General features: G+C 39.4%; 1 protein-coding gene across 2 annotated transcripts in view; it reads right to left on the bottom strand.

Moving 5' to 3' along the window:
* The window catches only part of cdkal1 (CDK5 regulatory subunit associated protein 1-like 1), a 508,040-nt gene that overhangs the window by 136,408 nt on the left and 347,915 nt on the right, over positions 1-23,717 (bottom strand). For both annotated transcript variants that reach the window (XM_073024019.1, XM_073024017.1), the window contains exon 11: positions 3,924-4,104. In XM_073024019.1, coding sequence (XP_072880120.1) covers positions 3,924-4,104 — 181 coding nt within the window. The remainder of the gene's footprint in view (positions 1-3,923; positions 4,105-23,717) is intronic.

Here is a 23,717-nt window from a genome sequence, read left to right as displayed (position 1 = left end):
AAGCCATGCTGACTACCACTAATCAATCCGTCTCTCCAAATACTTATACTGTATGTCCGGTCCCCCTTTGAATACCTTCCACAACTTACTCACTGTTGGTATTAAGCTCACCAGCCTATAATTTCCCAGCTTATGTCTTTGCAGAAATCTGTTAATTCATATACAATTATACATTTGCTCCTCATTTTACCATGAGTGAAAAAATCACGGTTGTAAGCCAAGCCCTTTTGATCCAAATTCTGCTTTATCCCTGCTTTGATATTTTCCTCCATTTGCCTCAGAGTCTCTGCCAGTTCTCAGAGCATTCCCATTGCTACTTCCTTCCTCCTAAAATGTACTCTCTCTTGCATGTCATCACCTCCCACTAATTCTTTTTCCACTCACCAACATTGAGGACAATTTACAGTAGGCAATAAAATTACCAGCAAAGCAGGAGCACAAAGTGAATCTTAAGCAGGACACTTGGACACATTCTGTTTTGTGACATTTTCTCGCACTTTACAAGATGATTCACAATGTGTTATTTAATCCTGCAACGGTTTTCATAAATTTCTGTTGCTGAAATTAAAAAGCTTTGTGAATTTCATTCTGTAACTTGAATCCACTTACAAAGAACAAATGACAAATTGCCTCACATAATTAGTACTTTGGTACATGAAAAATTGGAAGTTTTTTTGCCATTCATCATCAACACGTCAGTATCTGACAGGACACAACTCTACCTTGTGAGGTCATTTGAAGAAAGCACCAGCATGTTTTGAAAGCGAGACAGATGAGTAATATATGAAATAGATTTATCTTTATATCATTTATGTAAAGTTGAAAAGAATACCAGGTTGGTAGTAAAAGTAGAAAGATGGAGTAATCTTTTCAATATATTGCCATTTTAAGATGTTGGTGGTCAAAATGACTTGGGCATTCATGTATCCAAAGTATGAAATATTAACATAAAAGTACAGTATTGAACTAGGAAGGTAGTTAATTTGGCCTTTGTTTGCAGGTATAATCCTAGTTAAAAGAGTAAGTTTTACTGGTATTCTATGGGGCCGTGGTACGACTACCTGCATGGGACTGTTTTTCCTATCACATGTTTGTGATACAGGGAATGCACCCAAGTTTACTCAAATAATTCCTCAACTAGCAGCTTTGACATACAGGCAGTCCCTGGGTTACGTACGAGTTCCGTTCCTGAGTCTGTCTTTAAGTTGGATTTGTACGTAAGTCGGACAATTACGTCCGGTATTATTTAGTGTCAGTTAGTCAAAAGTTTGTCTTAGTATATAGTATATATTTTACCTTCCTATGCATATAAAACACTTAAGAAACGTATGTATTCCAATAATTAAACCACTGCGTTGCTTAGTAATAATTGTAGCTTTCATCGGGGCAGGGCCTTTCACATGCTCCATTATTCTTACTTTATCCTTTAAAATTATTCTGATTGTTCACCGACTGTAGCCTAATGCTTTTCCAATGACCAATGGCATTGCACCTCTTTCCAAACGCTTTATTATTTCCACTTTATTTTCAATCGTGATCGCTTCCCATCAATGGAACAGAAACACTGTGGATGGCGGGTCCCAACCTGCGCCGGTTCCCGAAGTCCGCTGGGTCCTAAGGACTACAGCATTGAATTCCCCGGGTGCTAAACTGCACCGCACTGAGACAGGTTAAATGGGACGAGTGGGGGCTGTGCTGGGTTTGGGTATTTGATCCTCCACAATATTCCGTGTGGGAATTTAAACTGGAGGTGGCAGTGTTTTTTTTTACCAAGTCGAGTTGCGAGCTGGACATCAACCCGGCACGAATGGTACAGGAGTCACTGGATCGACATCAATTCGGCACGGGAGCAGTCTGTCACTAATTCGAACTCGGGAACCTCCGTTCTCTAGCCCGGTGCTGATCTGACTGCACCACCAGCCGACTGGAACGGGGGGGGGGGGGAGGGGGGGGGATCAGGGTGAATCTTACTAAGAAAAAGTTAAGCCAAATACTAAGTTAAACACTCAACACAGTGACAACAACAACGTCTTAAAATGGCGGACGGTGTCGTGATCCGACTTAAAATGGTGTACGGCGCTCTCCTTCCTCGGTTCGTAAGTACGAGTTGTCCGTAAGTCAGACGTTCGTAATTCGGGGTCTGCCTGTACTGTATAAGGAGCCATTAGACAGGCTAGGCTTAAATTCTTAAGGGGGTTGACAGGACAGATACAGAGATACCCACTGGGGTCACACTCTCAAAACAAGAATCAGATGAGAAGTGATTTTCTACTTTGAGAATAGTGAATCATAGGAATTCACTACCAAGACAACTGTCATCCTTGTGGACTCATTACTAACCACTATCTTATTTTTCTTTCAGCATCACTCTTACACACTCAATTCACTTCAAGAGATCAACTGAAGGAGAAACAACAATAAAGCTGTCCATCATTTAACTGTTTTCTCAAATCAACATTTTGCCTCTTATTGTCATTTGCTTTTCATCTTTTTGTGGGAGGGATGTTACAATATCTACGAAATAGAAAAAAAAAACTACCTCTCTTCATCATGGCTAATATAAACATTTATATTGGCAATGCTTCTGATGCCATATATATTTTTTACTGCCACCACAACTTTCTCCATATCAGAACATTTATTTCACATTATTAAAATGTCATTTTATCTGGAAAAAAATCTGTTACAGATCCCTTAGGGTGGCTGGATTAGGTTATTAGAGGGAACATCTGGAATATAAATAGCAAAGAAAATGTTTTTGGATAATAGGTCATCGCCTTCATCCACATTGAAACTTATGGAATGCATATTCCCACAAACTGGTCTTTCATTCGCTCACCCCCCCCTTTACATCTGCAAAACATTTACTTATTATAGATACGAGTCATGAAGGAATCACTATTTTTTGGATCTCCAATTACAAAAACACAGCAAAAAATCTAAAATTCTTGATCTGAACTTTAAAAGGGCTAAGCTGCAAGGCATAATATGTTTCTGCAGGCGAGAGTTATTTAAGGACTTGCTTGTTCTAATTTATCAGTCTTTAAAGGCACCTTGTTCACAGTACTGTGACATACACACACATGCAGTGGTCTAAATAAGGATTGGTAAAGTCATAATTCAGTTTTTGAATTTATAATGTTGAGTGCTATATGCAAAGTAATAATTGTTAATGTAACAAATTTATCAAGTTATACAGTGAGATAACAGCTGGCACCAGTATTTTTTTTGATACAGTTCAAAAAAATCTGGGTGGACAATAAGTAGAATAAACTTGCAATACATGATGTTGTTACTGCACACAGAAGTTGAACTATTTATAGCTTGCTGACTACTTGGGGGAGGGGTTGAAACTATGCACAACATTCTTATGATTGCACTTTTTTATATGGTTCCCAGTATAAGCTTTGATCAGAGGGATTATTGTGTGAAGAATGCAGAAATGAGTTTGTGGCGGTCTGCTGTGCTGGAGTGGTTTGTATTTAAATTATGATTTGCAAAAAGAATCTTGATTTTATGAAATACAAGTGTTGGTTCATCATTTTGCATCTCATCATTTAACTCATCAGCCTTGATAGTTGAATAAGCTCAGCTAGAGCAGGAATTTACCATAGCAAAGCACAAGGCTAGTCAAGATGTAAGTAATTAAGAATGCTAGTGAAACATTCTATAGAAGAATCTGAAATAGTGAAAAATTCTGTAAGGTTTGAATTTGGCTATAAATAGCCTACTTCTGTACAGACCATCAAAACCTGATTTTTTATTGGGGATTTAAATTTTGCATTTATTTGTTTCCTTACACCAAACTGATGGAAATGGTCATCAACCATGATCTTAGTTCGTTAAAACCATGTTGTGTCAATGGCTTATCGAATTATAGTCCCTAAAAACAAACCAAAACATTGTCTGAATAAAGAACTCACCACTTGAGCATGTACTTGTTCCATCTTGGCTGCCGGAGTTCCCGGACGTGGGTAAAACTGATTGATGAATAGGCTCGGAAATTTGTACTCCTGTACCAATTTCAGCGTTTCTTTGAAATCTGCTTCTGTCTCTCCAGGAAAGCCACAGATAATGTCCGTGGCAATTGTAATTCCTGGCACCCTGAGTGAAAAGATGAAGATTAAATATTAAAATGCCTTTCCTGCAAACTGCTAAGGTGTTCAATCTGTTATGTGCGTTTATTGTAACAAACTGTCGCTATTATATTTTGCAGAAGCAAGGTTATAAAGTTAAAGTAAACCAAACATTTATATACTCCTCTTTCATCAGAACTATTACACATTATAAAATCAATTGAACTAATTTAAAACAGAAGTTTGGAACAGCTACCTGAAAGACTGTCTTTATTCTTTGAAAGGGAGTGTCCTCCAGATACCATTAAAGTTAAACCCACATTATTTGAAGTATGCTTTTTTCAAATGATCATTTTCTTATTCCTTATTTTGTCAACACTTTGAATAGTTAATCCTCCACAAACACTTTTGACGTTACCTTTTTGAAAGACGATGGACAACTACTGTACTTAAGCTTTGCAAAATTAATATAGAAAAACACTTAATGAAAAGTTAGTATGAACATTTCAAAGTGAGAGAGAGGAACACCATCTTACTTTTGTTTGAATTGTGCCTGGGCTTACAGGGTGTAAGGCAGGTTGGAAAGGTTGGCATCAAGTCAGTGGGAAGAACTTTTAGAGGTAAAGGAGCAGCAGTCCTTTGTGAAATGACAGTCCCGTGTTAGTTTAATTTCAGGCCTCATAACTAGTTCAGTTTACGCAATGCAAGAAATTAGGATGACTTGAAAAACTGGACCTTCTACCTGTAAAATTTAATATTTCACGTGCAATCATTCAGATCAAAAAATGTGTAAAGTAGGTCACAAACCAAAAATCAAAGAAATAAGAAATAAAATCATGGAACAAATGTGCAGAAGTGATGGATTACTGCTCTATGGGGAAAGAGTGTTTGTGCAAGCTTTAGGCAGGGTGGTGGGAGGCAGCTGCATTAGCCCAATACATAGCCACATACTTGGGCTGATTTGTAAGTTGGCAGCAGGATGTGACACTCTACAGGGACTGAATGGGTCTTTTAGATAGGATCAAAGAATCTATATGCAGCCATAGACATCTTTTGGATCATATTCAGATTTATTTATCACATGTACATTGAAACATACAGTGAAATGCATCATTTGTGTAAACAACCAAGGATCTGCTGGGCGTTGCCTGCCAGTGTCACCACACTGGCGCCAACAGAGAATGCCCATCATGCTCAACAGGATAACACCGTACACAACACAACAGAACATACCCAGCAGAAAAGCAACAACAGCAAAACAAGCCCCGCTTCTCCCTCCTACGCATCTACCCACTTGTGCACATAAACTAGCTGTCTTCAGCCTCTGACTTCCAGCGGATTAATGCAGACTGGGCCTTCGAATTGCCCAGCGAACTTGTAGAGATTCACAGCCTTGCGGGGTCTAGTCACCAGGCTTCAACTTCTGGACTTTCAATCGAGCTTTGGGCTTTGATCTTGACTTCTGATTGAGCTTTGGGCTTTGCTCTTCGGTGCCAACTCAGGAGTCAATGTTGACGGTGAATAAGATCCCTCAATAAGGATCCGAACTCCAGGCCTCGAGTTCCAGACTTGTTGATGATGGACTCCAAACATTTTCATTGGTTTGCCAATTTCTGCCCTTCGAATGTGAAGCAGAATCTTACTCTGTCCTCTGGTTTCCCCCACATCCTTGCCCCTAAACCCTAACCTGACCCCTAACTCCCCTCTCTGTCCCTAAAACCATCCCTACAAAACCTAAACAAAACATCAAAGCCCGACCCATGACCGCTGCTTGCCCTTGGGTGGTGGGGGTGAGGTGGTGCATGTAGATATAATCTAAAAGCGATTGGAGGAAAGTTTAGTGGGGATGTCAGAGGTAGGTTTTTTCAACACACTGCCTGGGACAGTGGTGGAGGCAGTAACATTAGGGAGATTTAAGAGACTTAAATAGGCACATGGATGAAAGAAAAATGGAGGGCTAAGTGGGAGGGAAGGGTAAGATTGGCCTTGGGAGTAGGTTGAAGGGTCAGAACATCATGCCCTTTTACAAATATGGACATCAAATCCAACTCAGAATCAGATCAGAATCAGGTTCATTATCACCGGCATGTGACGTGAAGTTTCTTAACTTAGCAGCAGCAGTTCAATGCAATACATAATCTAGCAGAGAGAGAAAAAATAAATAAAATAAAACATAATAATAAATAAACAAGTAAATCAATTACATATATTGAAAAGATTTTCAAAAAATGTGCAAAAACAAATATTTAAAAAAGTACGGTAATGTTCAAAGCTTCAATGTCCATTTAGGAATCAGATGGCAGAGGGAAAGATGTTCCTATGTAAAATTCTGAAAATGCCTCTCTGTAGGTCAGAAAGATAAAAAAGAAAAATCGGTTGGGACTGAATTAGCAATAGCAGGTTAGGACTAGATCAGATATTTTAATTGTGTATCTCAGCAGACCACAAGGTCTGGGTACACAAACACGAGAAAAACTGTAGATGCTGGAAATCCAAGGCAACACACATAAAATGCTGGAGGAACTCAGCAGGTCAGACAGCATCTATGGAAAGGAATAAACAGTGGATTTTTTGCACCGAGACCCTTCATCAGGACTGTTTATTCCTTTCCATAGATGTTGCCTGGCCTGCTGAGTTCCTCTAGCATTTTAGGTCTGGGTACAACTGTGTTGTCCCAGTGGTTTCTCTGCAGAATCCACCAGGACAGCTTAAACTTCCCAGATCATAAACTTGGGAGATCTGCCTTCTGTACACGTGCCACACTAAGTTGCTGTTAAGTACAACTGCTCCAAAGAAATTAATGGAAAGAAATGGCAGCCAGCAGAACACCCAGTAGGTGTGTTGGTTGATTTAATTTAGTTGGTTGAAATATGTTTAATGTAACTATATTTCACTGCCTGTCTGCTTATTAATGCTTTGGTTACTTTTCATTTAATGATTTTTTTTAAAAATTGTGCTTTCATTTAAAACGAATGCCTGTGAATCCCATATACATGCATTAGAAAATAAAATCAACTATTTAAAATGAACAGGCAGGAGCGGTTATATACATACATTGTGCCTGGAAGAAGAATTTTAAAACCATTACGAGGTTCAAGCTAATCTTCTGTCACTGCAGAGTTCATATGCTCCAAAGTGTTGCATTAATCCATGCTGATCAGCTCCACCCCCACCCCTCCCCCCACCCTGGTGCATTATTCTTATGGTGCAAATCATGTGGATCACGAGCAGGTAACTGGCGAGGTCAGGTAGCTCACCAAGCAGTGAAAGAACTGGGCAGAGTAGATATAATGATAGGTGGTGAGGATCAATTCCAGCTCCACTGTTTCAGTGCATGCAAGAAATGTAATATATTCTGGATGGCTGCAAGGCAAACTGCATACCTGTCACTAGATTGTTTGCTTCAGTAATGCACCACTTGATGTAATATCTGCAGAGCAAGTACCTTCCCTGCTGGTGAGAGGAAGTAGCCCTCTCACAAAATCAACAAGGTGTGATTGTAGTGACCACTAAAGTGAACAACAGTGGCATGTTTCAATGCTGCAACCGATTTAACAATCATTTTGTATCAGGAGGATAAGCATGGTAGCACATTCACCTAATCCTCAGCGCAATGATTACAACCCTTCAATCAACTTGTGTAAATTTACATCTATTCCCTTTGCTGGTATGCCTGGTTCCTTTCTTTCTCCAGTTCTTCATATCCTATCTACCCAAAGATTTACAGTACACTTATCAAAGTATGTATACAATTTACAACCCTGCGATTCGTCTCCCCCACAGACAGCCATGAAACAAGGAAAAAAAACTTGGAATTGATTCAAAGAAAAACATCAACACCCACCTCACCAACCGTGCGCAAAAAAAAATCACCCAAAAGGGCAATGAGTGAAGAAAGCACAATATAAAACATAAAATTCAAAGAGTCCAGGCATATTTCAGTTCAGCTCAGTGTTCGTTATCTGAGGTCAGTGCAAGTTAAAAACAGCCAAAATAGCAACAAAAAAAGGAGTGACCAGAAACCAAAACCACATGTGAACTAGAGTCCAATCCACAAACCATGTTGATTAAACCTTGTCCATGACCCAGACTCCAGCACCATCCTCCGACAGCACTGAGGGAGAGAGAGTCTATTCAAATGCAGGAGTACTACCAACCAATCTCATCTTTATCCAAAATCAAGCTTCTCCTTTATTGGCAGTCTACAAATGTTCTTCATCGATCACTTAACATTTTCGATAACACAGACGTAGATTTATTCTTCACCTTCTTGTAGGGGATGTAAGTATAAAACATAGAAAGGCGGTGAATTGTATAGCATGTGGGAGCTTCCAACTACTCCAGTTCAGACTCTATATGAAAACTTGCCTACTTGCCTTGCACTCCATGAATGATACATTACCACCCACCATTGGTCATGGAGCATTACAGCTCATTGCTAACAATGGCCATGACACCATTGAGGATTGATTATCATGGAACCAGAACGTTGATCAAAGTGCTTCTACCTTTCACCTATTTCTCCACTCTCCCCTGATGTCCAGGTAGAAGGGAGTTTAGTGAATGAGTCAGTCAGTATCCCTCATTTTTAATAATGGTTGTGTCTGCCATTAAACAGGTACTGTCGCTCAAAGATGCGAGTGCACTGCTGCCTGAATACCTGCTGAGGGCATAGGAATTGCACCTAGTAAATTCCAGAAGGGGAAAAGTACAGAGTAGAAGTTGCAAAAACATGTTTTCAGAATTTTTTTTATATAGCACCAGGCCAGAAACCCATATCCTCTCGCAGGCCAATTGGAACTGTCACTTCCAAATATTTAGAAAGAAAGACTAGCATTGAAGTGATCTGCAGTATCTGTAAAAAGATATCGTATTAGATTGGTGATTAGATTTATAATATGCAGAGTATGTTATAAACCTGAGGAATTTATAGAATGTTAAAAGCAGGAAAAGGTTGACTACAACCCAGCAGTACCCATCAATATTGGACGATTCTACATAAAGGACTGCTGGTTAAAGTCATGATGTTAAGAAACTTCAGGACATACAATCTACTAGTTTGCCTGTTGCAAATCACGCAATGGTGAAGCCTTACGAGATGTCCCAAGGGTTTCTTCTGGATGGCATTATGGCACAGTAGGCTCGTATGTTCTCCCAGTGACCTCATGTGTTTCCAACCATCCTTTTCACCTCCCCTATGCCTCTTCTGTTTCCTCTCACATCCGACAATGTACTGGTTGCTAGGTTACCCCTTGTTTAGCTAGCTAGTTGAAGAATCAGGGAAGTCTTGATGGACAAATATGAAAGAAAGCGGAGGGAACTAAGTGGGCGAGTGGGATTGCTTTGAGATCCAACATACACTCAATGGCCGAATGGTCTTCTCTTATGCCATAATAAACCACAAAATAAAATTGATACAAACAAAATGGATTGGAAGAACAAATTAACAAAAATAAATTCACATTACAAAACCTATAGACATATATGAAAATAAATCAAATGTTGGTTTCGCAGAAACTGAGACAGGTATTTTAAATGGATAGGGGCAGGGGTGGGAGATGGCAAGCAAATAGCAAAAACATCATGCAAAACATTTCTATCTGCCCTCACATTAGAACAGGAGGAGGATTTAAAACAATAACTATCTCTGGAGAAAAAGTATTAAATATTGGCATAAAGGACTGACAATTCCATTGCAATTAATAATTTCCATCCAAGGGTTGTAAAAGCAACAGATGTAGAGACATCACAATAGATTAAAAAACAGTGAGCATTCAACCACTTTTCAAAAAGGAACCAGGAGAATAAAGAGGGAACTGAATACTAGTTCACCACATATTTAACACCAGGAAAATACTACAATTCATTATGAAGTAGGTCATGAGAGACTGCTTGGTAAGGTATTGCATGATTAGATAGGGTCAACATGGCTTTATTAAAAGAAATAATGTTTAACAAATTGCTTACAATCATATAACAATTACAGCCGGAAACAGGCCATCTCGGCCCTTCTAGCCCGTGCTGACGCCTACACTCACCTAGTCCCACTGGCCCGCACTCAGCCCATAACCCTCCATTCCTTTCCTGTCCATATACCTATCCAATTTTACTTTAAATGACAATACCGAACCTGCCTCTACCACTTCTACTGGAAGCTCATTCCACACAGCTACCACTCACTGAGTAAAGAAATTCCCCCTCTTGTTACCCTTAAACTTTTGCCCCCTAACTCTCAAATCATGTCCTCTTGTTTGAATTAATCTCCCCTACTCTGAATGGAAAAAGCCTATCCACGTCAACTCGATCTATCCCCCACATTATTTTAAGTACCTCTATCAAGTCCCCCCTCAACCTTCTACGCTCCAAAGAATAAAGACCTAACTTGTTCAACCTTTCCCTGTAACTTAGGTGCTGAAACCCAGGTAACATTCTAGTAAATCTCCTCTGTACGCTCTCTATTTTGTTGATATAATTCCTATAATTCGGTGACCAGAACTGTACACAATACTCCAAGTTCGGCCTTACCAATGCCTTGTACAATTTTAACATTACATCCCAACTCCTATACTCAATGCTCTGATTTATAAAGGCCAGCATACCAAAAGCTTCCACCTTCAGGGAACTATGCACCATTATTCCTAGATCACTCTGTTCTACTGCATTCTTCAATACCTTACCATTTACGATGTATGTCCTGTTTGGATTATTCCTACCAAAATATAGCACCTCACACTTATCAGCATTAAACTCCATCTGCCATCGTTCAGCACACTCTTCTAACTGGCCTAAATCTCCCTGCAAGCTTTGAAAACCTACTTCATTATCCACAACACTACCTACCTTAGTATCATCTGCATACTTACTAATCCAATTTACCACCAGATAATTAATCATGGATGATTAATCATTAATGATCATCCAGATCATTAATGTATATGACAAACAACATTGGACCCAATACAGATCCCTGAGGCACACCACTAGTCACCGGCCTCCAACCTGACAAATAGTTATCCACACTACTCTCTGGCATCTCCCATCTAGCCACTGTTGAATCCATTTTACTACTCCAATATTAATACCTAACAATTGAACCTTCCTAACTAACCTTCCATGTGGAACCTTGTCAAAGGCCTTACTGAAGTCCATATAGACAACATCCACTGCTTTACCCTCGTCAACTTTCCTTGTAACCTCTTCAAAAGATTCAGTAAGATTTGTCAAACATGACCTTCCACACACAAATCCATGCTGACCATTCCTAATCAGACCCTGTCTATCCAGATAATTATATATACCATCTCTAAGAATACTTTCCATTAATTTACCCACCACTGACATCAAACTGACAGGTCTATAATTGCTAGGTTTACTCTTAGAACCCTTTTTAAACAATGGAACTATATCAGCAATACGCCAATCCTCCGGCACCATCCCCGTTTCTAATGACATTTGAAATATTTCTGTCAGAGCCCCTGCTATTTCTACACCAACTTCCCTCAAGGTCCTAGGGAATATCCTGCCAGGACCCGGAGATTTATCCACTTTTATATTCCTCAACAGCACCAGTACTTCCTCCTCTTTAATTGTCATAGTTTCCATATCTTCCCTACTTGTTTCCTTTACCTTACACAATTCAATATCCTTCTCCTCAGTGAAGAAATTGTTCAAAATCTCCCCCATCTCTTTTGGCTCCACACATAGCTGTCCACTCTGATTCTCTAAGGGACCAATTTTATCCCTCACTATCCATTTGCTATTAATATAATTGTAGAAACCCTTCGGATTTGTTTTCACCTTACTTGCCAAAGCAACCTCGTGTCTTCATTTAGCTTTTCTAATTTCTTTAAGATTCTTTTTACATACCTTATATTCCTCGAGCACCTCATTTACTCCATGCTGCCTATATTTATTATAGATCTCCCTCTTTTTTGCAACCAAGTTTCCAATATCCTTTGAAAACTATGGCACTCTCAAACTTTTAACCTTTCCTTTCAACCTAACAGGAACATAAAGATTCCGTACCCTCAAAATTTCACCTTTAAATGACCTCCATTTCTCTATTACATCCTTCCCATAAAACAAATTGTCCCAATCCACTCCTTCTAAGTCCTTTTGCATCTCCTCAAAGTTAGCCCTTCTCCAATCAAAAATCTCAACCCTGGGTCCAGTCCTATCCTTCTCCATAATTATATTGAACCTAATGGCATTGTGATCACTGGACCCAAAGTGCTCCCCAACACATACCTCCGTCACCTGACCTATCTCATTCCATAAGGGGAGATCCAACACTGCCCCTTCTCTAGTCGGTACCTCTATGTATTACTGCAAAAAACTATCCTGCACACATTTTACAAATGCCAAACCATCCAGCCCTTTTACAGAATGGGCTTTCCAGTCTATGTGTGGAAAATTAAAATCTCCCACAATCACAACCTTGTGCTTACTACAAATATCTGCTATCTTCTTAGAAATTTGCTCCTCCAATTCTTGCTCCCCATTAGGTGGTCTATAATACACCCCTATAAGTGTTACTACACCTTTCCCAATCCTCAATTCCACCCAAATAGTCTCCCTAGACGAGCCTTCTAATCTATCCTGCCAGAGCACCGCTGTAATATTTTCTCTGACAAGCAACGCAACACCTCCCCCTCTTGTCCCTCCGATTCTATCACACCTGAAGCAAAGAAATCCAGGAATATTTAGTTGCCAATCACACCCCTCCTGCAACCATGTTTCACTAATAGCTACAACATCATATTTCCAGGTATCAATCCATGCTCTAAGCTCATCCACCTTTCTTACAATGCTCCTAGCATTAAAATAGATGCATTTAAGAAACTCTCCACCTCTTTCTCTGTTTATCCCTAATGATGCGATCAACTTTATTATCCTTTTCTTCCTTCTCGCCTACATCTTCTGTCTGAGCACTCCCCTTCTCTATCCCCTGCCTATCCTCCTTCACACACTGTCTACTAGCTTTCTCTATTTGTGAACTAACCTCCTCTCCCCTAGTCTCTTCAAATAGATTCCCACCCCCCCAACCATTCTAGTTTGAAGTCTCCCCAGTAGCCTTAGCAAATCTCCCCGCCAGGATATTAGTCCCCCTAGGTTTCAAGTGTAACCCTTCCTTTTTGTACAGGTCACACCTGCCCCAAAAGAGGTCCCAATGATCAAGAAACTTGAATCCCTGCCCCCTGCTCCAATCCCTCAGCCATGCATTTATCCTCCACCTCATTCCATTCCTACTCTCACTGTCGCGTGGCACAGGCAGTAATCCCGAGATTACTACCTTTGTGGTCCTTCTTCTCAACTGCCTTCCTAACTCCCTATATTCTCCTTTCAGGACCTCTTCCCTTTTCCTACCTATGTCATTGGTACCTATATGTACCATGACCTCTGGCTCCTCACACTCCCACTTCAGGATATCGTGGACGCGATCAGTAACATCCCAAACCCTGGCATCAGGGAGGCAAACTACATCTGGGTCTCCTGATTGCGTCCACAGAATCGCCTATCTGACTCCCTAACTATCAAGTTCCCTATTAATACTGCCTTCCTCTTCCTTTCCCTACCTTCCTGAGCTACAGGGCCGTACTCTGTGCCAGAGGTACGGCCACTGTTGCTTCCCCCAGGTAGGCTGTGTGTCCCCCCCAACAGTACTCAAACAGGAGTACTTATTGTCAAGGGGTACAGCCACTGGGGTACTCTCTAGTACCTGATTCTTCCTCTTCCCCCTCCTAACCGTGACCCACCTGTCTGCCTCCTGTGGTCCCGGTGTGACCACCTGCCTGTAACTCCTCTCTATCAACTCCTCACTCTCCCTGACCAGACGAAGGTCATCGAGCTGCAGCTCCAGTTCCCTAACACGGTCCCTTAGGAGCTGCAGCTCGGCCACCTGGCACAGTTGTGGACTTCCGGGAGGCTAGGAGACTCCAGGACCTCCCACATCCGACACTGAGAACAACAAGCTGCCCTGTCATTCATACTTCCCCTTTCCTCAAATAACAGGAAAATGAAATCTAAACCTACCTTGCCTTGCCCGTTTCCACTTAATCCCCAGCCAAAGCCCTTAAGCCTTCACTCTGCTCCCGGCTCACTCCGCTGCCCGCTGTACAAGGCTGTGTCCTTTTAAAATCTTCCGTGCTTCACTGCCCGCCGTCACACGCCTGTGCAGTCCCGCCTCTCTTAACTCCAAGGAGAATAAGAAAAATTCAAGATGGCTCCCGCCGCACTCCCGTTCTGATCCTCCAACTCCCTTCTCCAAACCAATTAGAATTCTTTGAAAATATATCCAGTAGGATAGATAAAGGTGATCCACTGAAAGTACTGTATTTGAATTTCTAAAAGGAAGTCGGTGAGATGCCACATAAAACCTGGATTATTGCTCATGGATTGAGGGTAATATATTAATGTTGGAATAAAACAGGAGTAAAAATTATCTAGTCATTTTCAAATTGCTAAGCTGTAGCAATAAATTCTGAGATCTCAGCTATTCACCATCTATAATAATCATTTCGATGAAGAGGGCTAATTCATGTTTGTTGATAATACAAAGTGGATCGGGAAATAAATAGAGACACACAAGGGATTACCACTGTACATGTATGTGCTGGTTCACTGAGAGGACAAACTGATGACAGAGGGAATCTGAGAAGCACATATGACAGGTTATTCTCTTTGGTTGGAAGAACAGTAACAGTATTATTTCAATGGTGCAAGACTATTGCAGGTGTACAGAGGAATCTGGGTGTCCATGAAAAAGCAGTGTTTATTGCAAATTTGTTGATGGGCAAATAGGACTTGATGTGAGTAAATACAAGAGATTCTCCAGATGCTGGAAATTGCTCTTGATGTGAATATGTGGCTTTCGGTACTAATGCCAATTTCTGATGATCCCAATCACTGGGAGGATGATGAAAGAAAGCCGGGAACGTTCTAGAACAATTGAGTCTAAGGGTAACTAAGATATGGATGAGAGTTTTGGCAGCAGAGGTGCTGAGGGGATTGAAATAGATGGTTTTAATGATAATTGAACATGGCACCAAAGCTCTCCTTGGGGTCAAATGCAAAACCAAGGTTTCAACAGTACGGTTTGGAGAGCTACAAAATAAAGAGGTGGGTTGGTGACTAGCAATCAGAGATCATGTCAGGCACTGTAAAACAAATATTATAGCAGAGGCTGTGTATTGTACTCTGCACCTGAAATTCAGTTCCTTTGAAGTTAACAGAACCACATTTCAGATGCACTGCACATTGACATCGGACTCTGTTTTTAGCATGTGACTAAAGTCAGGCTTTAACTGCGAGAACTTTAGCTTTCTTATTATATTGTGGGAGAAGATCTCCACTCATTAAATATTTGGATATCTGACTATTTTGAGAAAGTAGAGGTGTCAAATTAAGTGCAGAATGGTAGAATTGGGCATAATCAACAGTGTAAAACATAAATATTATATTAACTGACAAACATCCGTGGAGATCATCCAGTGCCAGAACATCATCTCCTTTCAGTCAATGCCACCAAGAGCACAAATACATGTTAGTTACAGCACGTACTCTTTGTGGGACCTTTTCAAATCAGCTGGTTGCTTTGTTTCCCACATAAGAGTCTCCACTCCAAAAACAAACAAAGCCTTTCCTTATTTCATCAACAAGCTATCTGATCCAACTGGTAGTTCTGCTGCTAATCCTGCACATGACCAGTTTATTCAATAAATGAGGGCTTAATTATTTATAAGTGATGTATTTAGTGTTGAGTGTGTGCCTTCAGGCTACTGTACCTCCTTCCTGATGGTAGCAATGAAAACAGGGTATGTCCTGGATACTACGGAGGCTAGTGCCCATGATGGAGCTGACTAAGTTTACAAGTCTCTGCAGCTTGTTTCGATCCTCTGCAGTAGCCCCCTCCACCCCCCATACCAGATGGTGATGTAGCCAGTCAGAATGCTCTCCAGGGTACGTCTGTAGAAATTTGCCGTAATTTAGGATAAATCCAGCTATTAACAAAGGCCTTTTCTATAGAGCAAGTTGAAGTGTATTTTTTGAATCTCTTCTATTAAAGGGATTTTTTCTTGAAAAGCATTCCTTATGGATCTCCTCCAGTTAAGATTTTCTCATACGAGGTGTAATTTAACAGGTTGAAAGGACTTCATTGATTCATAGAGACATATAGCCTTTTGACCCACCAAGTCTGTGCCGACTATGGCACTGGGGTGCTCTTATCCTATAGTAATTCCATTTTCCTTTCCAAATTCTCCTCAATTCCACTTAGATTCTAGCACTGGGAGGCATTCACAGTTGCCAAGCCTTTGCCTTTGGGATATTGGATAGAGTTGGAGCATGTGATGACAGGGTGCAAACTCCACACAACACCTATGGTCAGGACTGAACCCATGTCTCTGGTGCTGTAACACAGCAGTCCACTCTGCAGCTCCCTTCTCCAATGATACCTTGGACACATCTCTGCCATGGTCAGCATGAAAGTTATGATTGTATGGACACTATTATAAGCATATCCTCTGTAACAGTGGCAGATTTTGATCCTAAAAGGTGATCTGTTAATCATCTCTTTAGATGAGGATCCGTGGGCTAATCTCCCGCTCCTTACTCACTCAAAGTGAGACGTCATCCTACAGCAGCAACCTCAATGTCCTTATCCTCCCTACAACCACCCTCAGCACCATTTTCTTCCTCTGAAGTCAGGAGCTGTTGGATCCTGGTGTTTAAATCCAAGGTTCTTTAATTAGTCAGGAATGAGGCATAATACTTGTTGCTTCACAATTATTTTACTATGAGTTGATAGAACAAAAAGAACTGTGAGTCTTAATACTGGAAGAAGAGAGGATCTAAAGATGAAACCTAGCACAAAACAGCTATTTTTATACCTAAAAATTAAGAAAATTCCATAGCTAACAATAACCTAATTAGAAAACTTATTTAATGCTATTACAACTTATTTAAAATTAACCAATGAGAAAATACTAGCCACTTAATGAAGGAACAAAGAACTTTCCAGAATTATACTTTGTACAGCTTCTAGAGGCACATTAGGTTGTTATGCATATAAGGACTATTTAAAATACAAGCAGACAATTGATTGTTGAACTTCAAAGACAATGACAATTAAAATTAAGTGTCAGATGCAACAGAACTCAAACTGGGTGGAAATTATGGACATAAACCTGTATTTTACTACTTTATGGCACATCTTAGAATACCAATGTGCTTCACTGTCACTGAACAAATTTTTATTGAGAGTAAACAGTCCAGTGTTTACTCTTTTCCACAGATATGGCCTGGCCTGCTGAGTTCCTCCAGCCTTTTGTGTCTGTTACTTTGAATTTCCAGCATCTGTAGATTTCTTGTGTTTGAAATTTTATTAAGGAATAGTAAAAAAAAAGATGAACAATAAATCCTCATCAGTCTATATTTTCTACCCCCCTCTAATTCTTTCATTACTCCTCTTTTCTTAAATGCAAAGAACCCAAGATGGAGACAAAGTGGTGCTATGTTTGAACATACCTCGTGTGAGATGACATCGTTGATGTTATCAACCAATTAATTTCCCCGGGGATCATATCACAATCAAGTCTGATTTCAGTATCACTTTAAAACTACATACACACATTTCTAATAAGCAATGGGTGAGGAACTGATAGGAAAATATTCCTGCCTGATTCTTCTCTTCATAAATCAAGTATTCACTGATTGCACAGGTCAGGAATTAAACAAACCTTGTGAAAATTTACGGATCACTCTCAAATGATGCAATGTATTTATCTATCAAATGATAGAACAGTGATGTATGCTTATAATTAAGTGCTTCTTTTCCTATTTAATATGTATATAGAATTCTCTATGTAGGCTACACTTCCTCGATGTCCTGGATAAATCTATGCCATATGTTAAGAGTAAATGCAGAGATTGAGAGAAACTTCAACAGAGGATTTCCGGATTCATGGTTTGATCGAACATACATGTGCATCTTTGAAATACTAGATTTATTTGGCATTTTTTTCAGAGCACAGGGTTTATATACAGTGTCAGAAAAGGAAAATTCTAGGTCTCCTTGAGAAAAACTTGGGTTACACCAATTAAAAGTAATTTGCAAAATAAAGAAACAAGACTTGACTGCTCAGTGCACTTACAATAACTAATTGCATACTTTTTGAAGTTGCTTTAATTTTAATTCTGATTTTGATATTGAATAGTGATTTTCAGACCATTCAAGTGGAGGTGAGTTTCAGCTCGCACAACTGTGCAGTGCATCAAGATAAACTTAGACTACCTTGCATATTTATAACCTGGCTAGAAGGGTATGAAGTCCCCTTCATTTCACTTCAGCATACTACATGCCATCATAAATAAGCATCAGAGAAAAAGAGAGTAACACTAAGCCAACTTTTAACTTGGGAGTTAAACCTGAAAAATACTGAAAAGTAACTGAACCACCAACAGGAACCATAACACAAATTATACTTTAAAGCAAGCGTTTTTGAAAACTCCAGAGAAACACCAATTAATAATAGGTTGCAAAACACCTTCAAAGAAAGGAGGACTATGCAGGTTTTCATGCCTGTTGATTAAAGTTAAAAAAATGTTTTGATTGAAATACACATTGAACAAACACTAAAAACATTTATATTTTACCGAATGGTTTACTTCCCCCCTTGTACATTTGGCATTGATGATACTATAGCTAAGGGTGCATGAGATTTCTGTCAAGGAAGCGTTAAAGCCTTCACAAACTTTACGGCAACTTCAACACAGCGGGATCTCAGCAATATAATCAAATGTTTTGAGGAAAAGTGCAATGTTTAATTTATTGGCGCAGCTGAAATTCATCTGGCCAATACCAAACATTAGGTTCGTATGAAGGAGCCTTCTCCTTTGCAGAAGTTCTTGGTGGTTTTAGCTGTGGACGGGCGTCATGATAATGTTTTGGATGATTTTGGTATATTTTGAAGCCCTTATGTCAGGCATCATAAATGTTAGAAAGGCTGGGAGCAAAGATTACAATTGCTAGTAAGTGATCTAGCAATTCAACATTAATAACAAAATGCGAATTTGTTCATTATAGTCCTTGGGAAATATTTTGGGCTGAATAACTCATAACACAATTAATGTTCTTAATTTTATAAAGCTTTTCAACAGAAATTTTAAGCCATAATATGTCACTGCTTTCCTTGTTGATCAAGTGAATTTAGAGCCATCTAGTTGCATTTAAGTGCAATGCCTTTTAACTGAAACACGATGTGCTTTCTACTAAATAGTTAATTTATTCCCTTAGTTTTGTCTGTAAAAAGGTCAGTGCTATTTGCTGCTGCACGACAAGTAATAAAATAAACTGAAACATCAACATATTTTTGAAAAAATAAATACATGATCAATGACAGAGGTTGAACTACAATACTGCATTCCATCCACTCCAGGTTACTGCACATGTAAATTATGTGAAATAACAAAAATTACTTTCAATAAATTACAACTAATATTCCAATTATAAATAATTAATATTGTATCTGTTCCTTTTAATGGTTTTAAATATATGTATTTCTTTCTAAATGTGTGAATCAAAAATAAGTAGAACATTTGTAACGGACAGCTGTAAAGGTTAGTTAGAATAATAAGAAAATACCAAAGCACAAGTAATTCAGATCTTTAAAATTTGTAGGAAATAAATGCTTGGTTATTAAGGAAGCTGTTTAACTGTGGGATTTGGTGGGGATGAAATTCTGTGTCAATTCCTAATGGCAGAACACGAATCTGTGGTCGGCTCCATTCCTCTGCATCGATTAAAGTGTCGAACAAAATTAAAATCATCGAGGGCAAGAGTGAAAAATGAACAGGTGTTCAGCGCTGTCCGCCTGTGTTCGACCGGCCTCTCTTGCTGCTGCTGCTGGCGTACGGAAGGTGCAGGATTCTTGGGACCCACGCAACCAGGTTTGTCTGCAACATCAGACTTCTGGGTGGGCCTGCCTCGATGCTGATCATGCTCTGCAGTTGTGGGCTCACTTTGAGGACTCAGTTCACATTCTTTGTGTGTTTGTTTTTGTTTATGTTCTTTTTACTACTTGCACAATTTGATCAGGCCGCTTCAGCACTGAACTAACTGTGCAGTTGTGGCCTGCAGCCATTGGCACAATGGTGAGGCCACCACTAGCACAGTGCTGAGGACTCAGTTCTGGGTCTCTACAGTTAATGTTATATGAATGATATAAAGGAAAATGGACTCAAAAATTTAAGTATTTTTCAATACAGAAAACTAATTGGTTGCAATATTAGATGGTGTGGTGAGGAGGATGGCAAAGTATGTTTTTTTAACTAAGGAATTAAATATTTATTGATCTTAATAATTTATAATCTAGAAGATTTGAGGTTAGAATGGTGTTTATGAACAAAATTTGAAAAACGCTCTTTAAAACTTTAAAGATCTATGTCAATGAATGATAACGAGACAATAAGCATTCTAAGCATTGCCACAATCCCCTGTGTTCAGTTATTCAGTATGAATTAAGACTTTGCATATGTTCTGAGGAAGTTTATGGGAAGATTATGAGGTTGGGGATAGAACCTAATATCCTCAGTCTCCACATGGAGTGCAACATTTCAGCCTAGTCTTACCCGATGCCTCAGGATTATGCTGATGAACTGCCCCCCATCCTAAGCTAGGTCAGAAGCAGAATCCAAAACATCATTGACATCTATGAGGATTCTGGGATTGGGGGTGGAGGGGGGCAAAAGACAAAGCAAATTTTTCTTTTCCACTTATTTTTTCTCCAGCTTTTTTATTTCATTATGTTTAAGTGATGCATGTGCCTTATAACTTATTAATTCTTAATGTTATAATTTTAGTAAAGTAAGTAACTTAATACTCGGACACTGGAAAAAGGAATTTTGTTAATTAAAAATATACAAGAAAATGTTTGCTCATGAAAATGTGTGTCTGAATAGGCAGTGAAAGAAGATATCAAGGTAACTTTCAGAAGGAAACTGGACTTCTAGTTGAGAAATGAAGTTCTGCACATCTTCTGGAAAAGATCTGGGGAGTAAGATTAATCAGCTTTGTTCTTTCCAAGAGCAAAGAAGACTCCTTTATTGCTGTATGATCTTATGGTGTTTGTTCTGCTACTAATGTTTCTCTCATCCTCTCCTTTTGCATTCTTTATTTTTTAATACATGCACAGAAATGCAAATCTTTTCCTTGGCTTCTTTTTATTTCCTTCTGACTCCCATCTTCCACTTTCGAAACTGAAGTTAGTTTCATGGCATTTGGATTAGATCCAGAAGTAAGAGGTACTTCAAAAACATTGGAAACGAGGAATGTAGAATTATGCTGTTGAAATAAATGATTTTAATGAAAATAAAACTAAGTGCATATTTCAGTAGTTTGGAATGAAGTTTGCATTATTAAAGTTGCTGCTGACATAGAAAGGGTATTAGTATTGCTGCTTATTTCAATGTCAGTACAATTTCTGGAACCTGTGGTACTGAGATGAGTAAACTCATCCATTTCGCTTAAATTATTTAAAAAAAGGGACAAATTCAACTAGACAGATGACATTTTCTCAATCATGTATAATCCACTGATTTTAAATCAATGTTTGAAAAGCCAGCTCCTCAGAGGATTGTAATAGTTCAGATGAATCTGTATAGCCAGCTCACTGTGTTAGAATCACAGTTACAGAATTATACAGCAGAGAAACAAGCTTTTGGTCCACTCTGTCCATGCCAACCATCAAGTACTTACACTATGTACCAACACTTGGCCCGTAGCTTTCTATGCCTTGGCAATTCAAGTGTTCACCTTGACACCTCTGAAATGATGCAACAATTCATGCCTCCACCAACCTTTCAAGCAGTGCATTTCAAATACATCCAGCCTGTAAGTGAACAAATAATCTTACTTCTATCCCTTCTCACCCGTTATTCTTAACCTTAAATCTCTGTCCTTTGGTTACAGGCACCTCTGTTATGGGGATTTTTTTAAAAAACTCTCTGCCCTATCTGTTTTTGCACAGCCCTGTTAGGCCTTTCCTCAAACTTCCCGCCTCCAAAGAAAACAAATCCGTCCCATCCAATCCCCCTTCATAAGTGAGGCTCTCCATCCCAGATTTCCTTTCTCTGATTGCAGCTGCTTTTCAAACAAAATAACTGCAATTCTGCAACACTGATTTTCAGTCGACAAATTTTACACTTTTTATAGCACCAGTGAGTTTTGTTTTTCCCAGTGCAAAAGACAAAATACAGTAGCAATAATGTACAAAATTTGGAAAGCCAGTCTCTTTTTCTGTGAAGACCTGCAGATGGAACAGTTTGCAAGTTAGAAATGCAGCTGCAAACTGAGTTCTCACATGTCAGAAGAAGTCTGTAGCCCACAGCAGCTGGCTAATCCAAATGTTGCTCTCCCAAAAGCTCTTTCTTATATAAGGGCTGTACATAAAATTAGTGTTTATAACCTGTGGAAGATCTGTATAGCTTCATTTGCATGAATTTGCAATTATAAAGACAGACTTGAAAGACCAAGATAAGCATGATGGTGGAGAGGATGCTTCCTATAGCAGGGAAGTCTAGGAACAGAGGATACAGCCTCAGATTTGAGAACCGTCCCTTTAGAACAGACGTATAGAGGAATTTCTTTAATCAGACAGTCGTGAATTTGTGGAATTCATTGCCACAGACGGCTGTCAAGGCTAAAGTCTTTGAATAGTGGAGGCTGATAAGTTCTTGATTAATAATGGTATCAAAGGTTATGGGGAGAGGAAGAATTGGGTTGAGAGGGATAATAAATCAGCCATGATGGAATGGTGGAGCAGATTCAATGGGCCATGCTCCTGTGTCTTATGACTGTGCCCTCTTCTTCAAAATGCAGTAGCTTAACACAATAAGGGGTTACAATATTATGTTTGGGTTTGGAGCTGATTATCACAGAGTATAGAGAGAGGTTAGCCAGTTTACAGAAGTGAAAGAAAGGTAGGTCAAGGGAGAGAATCTAGTAGGTGACGGGTGGCGCTAGATAAGGAAGGGATGACAGGTAGATCAATACAGATGGAGGAGCGGACAGAACAGGTGAACCAAAGGGAAGAATTCTCAGGAAGTAAGGATGTGACTGATGGAAGCAAGTGGGGGAGGAGAGGCAGAGGAGGGGGAGGGGAGAAGGTAAAGATGAACAAAGGGAGAGAGAACTCTCTGGTGGAAATGGGAAAGCAATACAGAGGAATAGATTTAATTAAAATAAACCCCATTGAGTTAAAATGCAAAAATATTTGGATACCTCTGAAATTAATAAAAGACCCAATTTACAACAACTAACGTCATAAGATATAGAAGGAGAGTTACGTCAATCAGTAACCATAGGGAGCAATATATTTCTGGATATTGTGACGGTGCACAAAATATGGTATTTTAGCCAGAAGATCATTCATGATTTTTCTGAATGGTGGAGCAGGCATGAGGGACTGACTCACTTGCCCTGCTCTCATTTCTTATTTTTCTCTCATTTATTATATCTTCTTTACTGAAAGTTTTTGTGAATTACTTTTTAAAGGAATAAATTACATTATTAGGAAGTCTGAGCTACCACATTATTTTCTTCACAATCCTAAAAGCCCAAACTAAAATTCTGTTCTTCCAAAGATG

This window comes from Hemitrygon akajei, chromosome 20 (assembly GCF_048418815.1).
Source record: "Hemitrygon akajei chromosome 20, sHemAka1.3, whole genome shotgun sequence".
NCBI classification, from domain to species: domain Eukaryota; kingdom Metazoa; phylum Chordata; class Chondrichthyes; order Myliobatiformes; family Dasyatidae; genus Hemitrygon; species Hemitrygon akajei.
This window is presented reverse-complemented; position numbering and strand designations above follow the sequence as displayed.